Raw genomic sequence first — 10,153 nt, forward strand, 5'->3', positions numbered from 1 at the left:
AAATAATAATTTTTTTTCTTTAAAAAGTTGCCTCAACAAAAGGGCACTTTGGGCACCCATCAGGAAAGGGGCGGGTGCTCAAGCCCCTCTAGCCTCCCCCTCTGCACGTGCCTGCAATCCACCACCTCTCATTGTTCATGCTGTTACAAAAAAAAATAAATAAATAAGTCATCAGCCCACTGTGCAAATGTCCGATGGCTAGTCCAGCTATGTTAACTTGTTAATCTTTCGCTGAAAAAATGTTTTCTGTGGTGCCGTCTTTCGTGCTTGGCTCTCCTACCTTTGCTAACATGATGCTCATAGTGCAAAACCCGGTGCTGCATTCACTTACCCTTGGACATCTGAGCTTCACTGTGAAACCATAATCGTACATTTGATATTTCATTGAATTTTATTGTTTTAGCTTCGGGGTGGCACCTGGGGTAGCCAGTCTGGTTGGGGGGGTGGCCTGTGCCGCCCCAGGCCACCCCGCTGGACACGCCACTGACTGCTGTAACTGGAGCCTCGTCGTCTCCTCTCTCTATATACTGGACTGTATGTAGCAGAGATGACAATAAAGTTTACTTTGACTTCAGCAGCGAGCAGGCGCACTGAGGGCTCTCGCGCTTACTTTTCGCATACAGAATTTCGACAAAACATCGGTGCAAATTAAATTCTGTATCATGATGTCTGGTGTTTTCGTATTTGTTTGTTTGTTTTTATTTTGTTTTATTTTGCGAGTTGGTTATTAGATGCTGCTCCAGCCGGTCAGAGAATCCCCCGCCCTCTCCTCCCTGTGCCGCAAGTAGCAGGCGCACCTCGCAAACGGAGGAAGCTCTTACTCCCAGCAAATGTGCGATAGAAAGCCGACCGGTGCCCATGACATTCACAAAATGCGCTGACTAACGTCGGGGCAGCATGAGTACGAGTATAAATTTTTTTTTTGCCGATGCCCGTGATGCCCCCCACCACGATGCCGCCCCGGGCAACCGCCCATGTCGCCCGCTACTGGTATGTAGCGGAGATGACAATAAAGTTTACTTTCACTTCAGCATCAAGCAGGTGCACCGAGGGCTCTCGCGCTCACTTTTCGCGTATAGAATTTCGAAAAAACGTCGGTGCAAATTATAAGTCTGTATTATAATGTCTGGTGTTTTCGTGTTTGTTGCCACCTTGGATGGACAATACTGCCAAATGCCTCCATCTGGTAGTGAAGCGCAGCAGTTTCTTATAAGCCCACTAATTGTCAGCTGGGAAGGTGTGGATGTTAGTGGTGCATTCGTGAACATCATGTGAGATCCTACCCCAGAATCTACTTCACTACAATCGGCCACGTAAAACCAGAGTCATGATAAACAATTTATACGCGCATTTTTTTTACTGGGGGGCAGAGGGGAAGTTTTAGGAGTGACGTCGAAAGAGAGGAAGAAACAAAGACAGCAGAAAAAGAGAGAGAGAGAGTTTTGAGATGTGAGAGATTTGTGACATTTAGCATGTTTGGAGTGCGTAGTTAGTGTGTTGTCTTTTTTAGTTAGTGTGTAGCGTTGTGGATAGTTTTGTGTTGTGTGTGAGAACAATGAGGCGACCGCTGTCTCCAGGTAAAAAACAGGATGAAATACTAATAAAGGTACTAATTTCCTGAGACATCACTTTGCAGAGGAATTTTTAAGACTGAATTGATATCAGAGCAGCAGGTTACAATATTAAATAAATATTAATATTACCTGAAAAAACAAGGAGGCAGTATTAGTTTTGCCAGCACAATTATTTATTAATCACTAAGTAAGAGCTGATTCAAGTTCTGATTCACATGCTCATCAGAAAAATTCCAGAAATGTAAAAACTGTTATTAATAAAAATAATAAAATGACCAACAATCTTCTTTGCACTCAACTTGCTTAACTGGAGGTTTGTATACTTGTCAAGAAGGTGGTGTGTTTGTCTGTGTGGTCTTTGGATTCAGTTTCTCAAATATGAACTTCTCAACTCCTCAATTTCAGAGACGTCACCTGGAGCTGTAAGGTCCAAAAAATAAAGTTAGTCCCATTAATCTTGCACTGGCTTTTACATGCAGTATCAATGCAACCCAGAGTAACAAAGAAAATTAATTTACTTACATGGTTCAGTATTTCTTTCTGAAATAAAATGGAAAAATAAATATTTTCGTATCAGTTTTGTACTGCTTATTAGATAATCAGCTCAACTCATTTGAATCTCTCACCTTTTTTCTTTTTGTAAACAGCAACACCAACAGCAACGAGGACGAGAATAAGAGCAACAACTACTGAAGCAATGATGGAAATCAACATGCCAGACGGCGTCTCTGCACAGTAAAACACAGATGTGCAGATGAAGCAGGTTAAAACAGACGTCCATCCATCTCTAGTTAATCTATAAATCACAATGCACTATAACATCTACATCAAGCTCTACTGATGAAAAACACATCCAAATAAATTCAGTAACAGCTCCCCAACTCTAAGGCAAAAAAGAAGTAACAAACGTTTATATAAATTGTGAATATTTTAAGTAAACTTTCAAATGTATAAGTTCCAGTATTCCTGTCATAGTTAGTCTAAACAATGGATTTAAAAAAAGGGTTATCTCAGGAATGTTAACAGCAGTCACAACTTGCATATAAGGAACAAAAGACAGACTATCATTAATATCATGATAACCAAACATTTAAAAAAATACTCTTTTAGGATCCCAATTAGTTATTCAGACAGTAGCAGCTGTTCTTCTTGGAGTCCAAACAAAAAACAAGACAAAACATTAAAATATTACGTTTTAGACAATCCACAGCATCAGCAAACAAAATTAATGAATGAGTCTTTTTCTCTCACCTTTTCTAATGTTCCCCTCTGGGTTGGTTCTGATCAGTGCTTGATTCAGTTTGGTGACAATATCCTCAACACCAGAGAGATGAAACACGCAGTCATACCTCTCCCACTCTTCAGGCGTGTCTGATGAAAGTTTCAAATCAACACTCATCTGGAAGGTCCCATCATTGTTGCGGAGGATCTCTCCAGGATCCACACCTTCATGAAGCTCCTCTCCATCTTTCCTCCAGAACATCTCGGCTCTGTTAGGATAGAAACCTGTAGCGTGGCAGCTGACTGGAGAGGAGGAAGACTTCTGGAGGAGAGACACTGAGGGAAGAACTGGAGAGAGACTGGCAGTTGTTACATTCTTTTTTTTTTTAATGTATTCTATTCTACATTTGAAGCAAGAAATACATATGAATTCTATTTGACTACATTTAATCAGATTCTCTAATTCTACCTGCTGTCTGCAGAAAGCTCCTGCCATACTGCAAATACTGCTTTAAAAATTCAGGGCACCGATGGCCTAAAAAGTTTTTATTTCCTTCTAATCGAGCTTTATAAGCATCCCATCTCAGTTTGGTGATGACAGCCTGTGGTTTTGGAGTGATCCATGTCAGTGTCTTCAGGTCCAAAACTAGAAAATCTTCTCCATCATAACCAAACTGATTGAACCCATTAATCTCTCCAGTCTCATCATCCCACTCACAGCCATTCATCCTCTGCATGATATGAACACCTGAAAAGAGAGACAGCAACAGTAACTGTGATAAACCAGTAAGATGCCAGCACAGCTAATACTTGAAACTACACCTTTACTACAAATAAACAATGCAAATGCAAAAATAAATACTTTTAAAATTAAAATTAAACTGATTTTTAAAAATTCATTACAATATTTCAACAGTAAAAAGGTGAAACAAATCCATACCGTCAGTTTGGTTTAAACGTTGCCTGAAAGTTTCAATGTTAGCCTTGAAGACCTGATGACTCTGCTTAGATATCGAACTATACCACTCCAGGTGCTCAGGATGATCCGCAAAGAATTTAATCCAGTCTTTCTTTGGCTCTGCTCCTCTTACATTATTGAAGTCACCTATCTGAACTTCATCAACAAATGCAACAGCCACAAACTCTGGGATGCTCTGGACTCCAGGGGTTTCAGTGCAGAAAAACTTCAAGGAGTGTTTTACTGTAAAATTGGGAGGACTTTGAATTAAGAGACACTCCTATTATGTAGTTTTTAATATAATTTAAGAAGTTTAAATATAAATTAAAACTTGTTTCAGATTAATCATTTTTGCAGAAAAATTAACCTACAACAAAGTTTTAGAGGGAAAAAACACTGGAAACCTGCTCATTTATGAAATACTGTTAGTGTTGTCTAAAATTACAGTTCTATTACTAATTCTTCGTTAACTCTACTACTACTCCAAACATACATTACCATTATACAAATGAATATAGCACATTCTGAAATCCACATCTACAGCAAAAGTACATTCACTGATAATACTAACATGTTTCCTACACACACTCTGACTGTGACATTTCAGGGGTGCACACATCATCCTTCCACCACTGACCACCTTAACAATAGTATAGAACAGAATGCTTTTATTGTCACAAACACACAGCTCCCCTAGAGTGCAACTTCCACCACTGGTGCAGACAATGGTGTAAGATGAAAAGATAAAATAAAAGATAAAAGATCAAGTAATTTGCTTTTAGAATAAGTTAACTCTCACAATTGTAAATAACCTAGCTGTACGTGTATAATGCGCTGTATTGCTGTATTTAATAACACTCTGTAGTGCTTTCCTGTCAGCTACAGTGCAGTTAAAAACAACAGGATGTCACGAGAGAAGATACAAAACATCTGTAAAAGCATAGCCACAGCTGCTGATCTAAAATCCATCTTCTATATGCTTAAATATCTCCCTGTGCCTTTTTGACAAGTTAGGTAGTGTTAGTAGTCCATGTCAGTTGTTGACACTCTCCACCAACAAATGAGTAAAATGGCGACAGCTCTTAGTAAAACTAAGTCTTGTCTTGCGATTGAAGTTAAGAGAAATATTTTTTAAAGAAAAACTTGAAATATGATCTTACCTGAAGATGCAGCATGGCAGCAGAGGAGTAATATGAGCACACACTTCATCTTTTTTTCCATTTTCACGTTCACTAACACAAGAAAAACAACAGAACAAAAAAAACTGGGAGTGGTAAGGTGACTTGTCCAAAGTCTATGTTCTGTTAGGCTGGGCCAAAGTTCTCTGAGTCAGAAATAATTAAACATTAAACAGACTGTGTGCCTCCTACAGTCTCCCTGTTTTGCCCATGGCATCCAGTGTTCATGCCATGGGAAAACATTGAACAAACAAGACAGAACTGAAACTCTTTTTTTTAGATACTTTAGAGAGATTTATTTTCTATTAATGCTACTTCCGCTGCTTCAGTTGAGTCACAAATGTTACCTAGCTTAATAAAAACAATTGAAAAAAAAAAGCCAAAATTTAAACAATTATTATTTAGTAAAACTAAAGTAATCCCCTATTGCTGGGTTCAGACAATCGAGGTATAAATACTCTTGCACAGAAATAATAAAATTTCTATGTTTTATTTGTAATTAGGATCAAACAGTGGATGCTACTCTCAAACTGGACTAAAAGTACTGTTTAAATGGAGCTATATTAGATGAACAAATTTATTATAGGAGGTTGGTGACTCAGATATGCATTTTTAAGGGTTTTGTGTACAGACAATATCACTGAAACACTGTGATATTGAAAGAAACTGAAAACCAGAATCAACCTATCAGATCTTCAAACACATTCTAGGACCTGAATAATAAAAAAACAAACTGTCAGAGACAATAAATCAGGAACTGTATTTTTACTGAGTATATGCATGTAATAGGGCTTTATCTAATGAACAACAGGTGAACTTCATCATGTGTTTTCTCTGGGGCGATCGTGCCTCAAGAGTTGGCAGTTCGTCTTGTAATCGGAAGGTTGCCGGTTCGAGCAAGGGAACCTAACCGTTGGATGTTAACAAAAAGTATTGCACAGTGAAAAGGCACTACAGCTTAGTTGTCCACCCCTCCATTGTCCTCCTGTTTCCTCTCCCTCTCCCCTCCAGAGAGGAGTTAAACAGTTTGATGGTGTGTGAGACAAAGGAGTTTTTAAGTCTGTTGGTTCTTGTCTTTGGAAGTAGCAACATGTCACTGAACAGACTCCTCTGGTTGTTTATGGCCGTGTGCAGAGGATGCCCAGCATTGTCCATAATGTCTAGCAATTTCTTTAGTGTCCTTTTCTCTGCAACTGTCACCAGAGTGTCCAGCTTCATGCCGACCACAGAGCTAGCCTTCCTGATCAGTTTCTCCAGCCTGGATGAGTCCTTCTTTGCTGTGCTGCTCCCCCAGCACACCACAGCATAGAAAAGTATGGTCTGGATATTTGCATCACGGACATAGAGGACTCTGGGATTTCAGATCACTTCCCGGTTTTGTTTAATACTGTAGCAAGTGCTGTGGACTTGAACTGTGATGGTCCTGTGCGGCAATCGCGCACGATTAACTCCCAGTCAATCGCCTACTTCATTGATGCTTTCCTTGACTCTCCCCTCTCTGATGCTAACTGTAATGGGGTTTTATCAGTGGATGAGCTTGCTAACCTCTTTTATACTACATGCGCTGACATCCTTAACTCTGTGGCACCTCTGAGGATTAAACGTGCCAAATCCTCACAACCCTGGCTAAATGATACTACTCGCGCCCTTAGGCGTGAATGTCGTCGTGCAGAAAGAAAATGGAGGAAAGACAAACTCCACGTCTCTCTGGACATCCTCCATAATTGTCTATCTAAGTATCAAAAGTCTGTTAAAGCTGCCAAATCTGCCTTTTTGTCTAGCATTATTATGACTAATAGCCACAACCCCCGAGCCCTTTTTAATACTTTTAATTCTCTGATAAACCCTCGCACTACCACTTATAGGGATGCTTCCCCTGCTCTTTGTGATAAATTCTTAAAGTATTTCTCTGATAAAATCTCAGCTCTAAGGGCTTCTTATCCATCTCATCCATCATCAGTTTTAGACCCAGTTCCAGTTTCTGAATGCTTGACTGTCTTTCAACAGTTTGAGCCAGTGTCTTATTCTGCTTTAAAAGATATAATTGATCATCTCAAAATCTCTGGTTCCCTGCATGATATTCTTCCTTCTCGTTTCTTTAAGGAAGCTTTACATGTTATTGGTCCTTGTATCCTATCTCTGCTGAATGCATCATTGTCATCAGGTTGTGTACCGTCTGTCTTTAAGCATGCTGTTGTGCAACCTATTATGAAAAAGAAAAATCTTGACCTAATTGATCTCACCAACTACAGGCCGATCTCCAAACTCCCTTTTATTTCCAAAATATTGGAAAAGGTAGTTTTAAAACAACTACAGGCCTTTTTAGATGCAAATGGTATTAATGAAAAGTTTCAGTCTGGTTTTAAACCTCGCCACAGCACAGAGACAGCCTTACTTAGAGTTTTTAATGATCTTCTTTTAACTGTTGACTCTGGATATTCTGTGGTCTTAGTTTTACTTGACTTATCTGCTGCTTTTGACACGGTTAACCACAACATTCTTCTATCAAGACTGGAACATGTTGTTGGTCTCAAAGGTACGGTTTTATCTTGGTTTAAATCCTATCTCTCAGAGAGGTCGTTCTCTGTTGCTATGGGGCAACACTCCTCGGCTTCTGCCTCTATTTATTGTGGTGTGCCTCAAGGGTCCGTGCTCGGTCCTGCTCTTTTCTCTTTGTACATGTTGCCCTTGGGATCAATTTTTAGTAAATACAACATCTCCTTTCACTGTTATGCTGATGATATCCAGATTTATTTACCTTTGAAATCCGATGTGACTGCTTCTTTGCAACCTCTGTTCAACTGTTTGCATGAAGTTAAAATTTGGTTATCATATAATTTCCTTACATTGAACGAGAATAAGACCGAAATCATAGTCTTTGGTAGCCACACTCCACTAGACCAGTTAGCTGATGCCCTAGGCCCTCTCGCTAGCCATCTTTCGTCCACTGTAAGAAACCTCAGAGTGTTCCTGGATGGCTCTTTTAAACTCGAGAAACAGGTGTCCACCGTGGTAAAAAACAGCTTTTACCAGTTGCGTCAGATTTCCAAAGCAAAGCCGTTCCTTCCTTTAAAGGACCTTGAAAAGCTTATCCACGCATTTATTACATCTAGATTGGACTACTGTAACTCCCTCTACTCGGGCCTTCAACACTCCTCTCTTTGCCGACTCCAGTTAATTCAAAATGCAGCTGCGCGTCTTTTAACAGGTACGAGAATTCATGAACACATAACTCCAATCTTAGCCAAATTACATTGGCTCCCTGTTAAATATCGTATAGATTTTAAAATTCTTTTGTTCACTTTTAATATTTTGAATAATTTAGTGCCCAGTTATCTTTCTGATTTACTCCATTCATACAATCCCAACAGAGCACTTAGATCGTCAAACCACAGGCTCCTAGCACAACCTAGGACTCGAATGAAGTCGAGAGGCGACCGGGCCTTTGCATCCGTGGCACCCAGACTCTGGAATAACCTCCCCGTTCATATTCGCACTGCCGAGTCTATCCAGTCTTTTAAATTACGTCTTAAAACTTATTTTTTTACTTTGGCTTTTGATTCTGTCTAGTTGGCTGTTTTTAGCTTGTTGCGTTGTTACCTATTGTTGTTGTTCTCTTTTATTGTTTGTTTTATCTGTCTCATGTTTTTATTGATTGTGAAGCACTATGGTCAACACTGTTGTTTTAATATGTGCTATATAAATAAATTTTGATTTGATTTGATTTGATTTGAAAAGTACTCCAGCAACCACCGACTGGTAAAGCATCCTCAGGAGCTTCCTGCAGATGTTAAAAGACCTCAGCCTCCTGAGGAAGTACAGTCGGCTTTGGGCTTTTTTATACAGGTGCTCTGTGTTGCATGACAAGGTTCTATAACAAAGGAGGCAAATTATTACACGATGTTACCCTGTCAGACCAGGGGTGCCGCTAATGAGGCTGGTAAGAGAGAGGGGAGAAGAAGAAAGCAGGCGAGAGAAAAGATGGAGTGCCGCTGTAAAGCCTGAAATAAAGTGCTGAACCCAGACGCCGCCTCCACTACCTAATTACAAACTTAACAAATTGGCGACGAGGATGAGCGCTTCAGTACCGAGCCCACTGCCCTTTTTGCAACATGCGGGTGAGCCGCCGATACTACGGAGCCCCGCAGGGGACATGGGAGAAAAAAAAATTAAGACGGACTTCCAACAATGGCAGCTTAGTTGTAATATTACTCTTTCTGGGTCATAAAATACACTTTTAAGCTATTTTGAGCCGTGAATGTAATTGTGTAGATGTCAGATATCTGCTCGGTTTACAAGACATCACATATTTGCAAAAGTGCTCCGACGTTTTCGGAGATCTGACACCCACCATCTCGAAGCTAACGGGAGGTCGAGACCTACTACAGCCGGGGCCACTTTTGAGAGTTTTGTTTGTAAATTAACTTGCTGATTTTACAGCTTACATTATCTTCATGTGTAACTTAAAAAATAAGAAAAACAATTGTGATTTGACAATTTCATATTTTATTAACTCATAAAGACATTTGAACTAGCATTAATGAAACAATATTTATTTACAAGACGAAGCGTAATTTGGTTGGCAAGAACATGGCTGGTTTCAGTTAAATTAGCATGTGGAGACAGAACTTCAAATCATCCTAATTGCAACATTCCTAAGTATTAGTTCTTAGGGCTAAAGGGCCCCTAAGTTTTTTTTGATTACTTTGAATGAGGAAAATATTATTCGAGACTGCCTTTTATTAATTATACCACCAATTTGTGTTTTTTACTTGTGCAAAACAAGGATGAAGAGAGACCTGCTGCTGTGTGTCCACTGAGTTCGCTGCTGCATTTTGTCCTTTAAGTATGTGCAAATACAGGCAGCACGCTGGCATGGTAGTTAGCACTGCTGCTGCACAGCAAGAAGGTCCTGAGTTCAATTCCACCATCAGCCCGGGGTCATATGTATTCAAACGAATTATATCATGTTTAAAAGTAAGATTGTTTTGGCTTTTTATTATTAGAGTTACAGTCATACATATTTTCAGAAGCTTGTATTTAATCTCTATAAGAAACAATCATATTAAGCAGCATGTAAATGACACATTTATTGAGAAAATTACGTATTTTTATTGGAAGATCATGAGGGAGGAAAATATATGGTTCTCCAAAAGAGAAAAATAAATAAGAACTCCATATTATGGAGTTGACAAGGTGCTGACAGTGGTGACACACTAATA

General features: G+C 39.5%; 1 protein-coding gene across 1 annotated transcript; it reads right to left on the reverse strand.

The window, feature by feature from the left end:
* Positions 1–1,763: 1,763 nt before the first annotated feature.
* On the reverse strand, positions 1,764–5,043 carry LOC309699216 (major histocompatibility complex class I-related gene protein-like). The gene is made up of 7 exons (XM_082522155.1): positions 4,914–5,043; positions 3,736–3,996; positions 3,265–3,543; positions 2,826–3,143; positions 2,201–2,302; positions 2,097–2,114; positions 1,764–1,994 (listed from the first exon to the last, which is right to left on the reverse strand). The coding sequence occupies exons 1-7, from the start codon at positions 4,972–4,974 to the stop codon at positions 1,939–1,941; spliced, it is 1,095 nt and encodes a 364-aa protein (XP_082378281.1). The 5' UTR covers positions 4,975–5,043; the 3' UTR covers positions 1,764–1,938.
* Between the last annotated feature and the right edge of the window lie 5,110 nt (positions 5,044–10,153).

This window comes from Aulonocara stuartgranti, assembly GCF_965226115.1.
Source record: "Aulonocara stuartgranti genome assembly, chromosome: 22".
Classification (NCBI taxonomy): Eukaryota; Metazoa; Chordata; class Actinopteri; order Cichliformes; family Cichlidae; genus Aulonocara; species Aulonocara stuartgranti.

Coding starts and splice junctions, on each gene's coding strand:
- LOC309699216 (XM_082522155.1), bottom strand. CDS start 4,974: ATGGAAAAAAAGATGAAGTGTGTGCTCATATTACTCCTCTGCTGCCAT. Junction 3,997..4,913: donor CTGCCATGCTGCATCTTCAG/GTAAGATCATAT, acceptor CCAATTTTACAG/TAAAACACTCCTTGAAGTTT. Junction 3,544..3,735: donor ACGTTTAAACCAAACTGACG/GTATGGATTTGT, acceptor CTCTCTTTTCAG/GTGTTCATATCATGCAGAGG.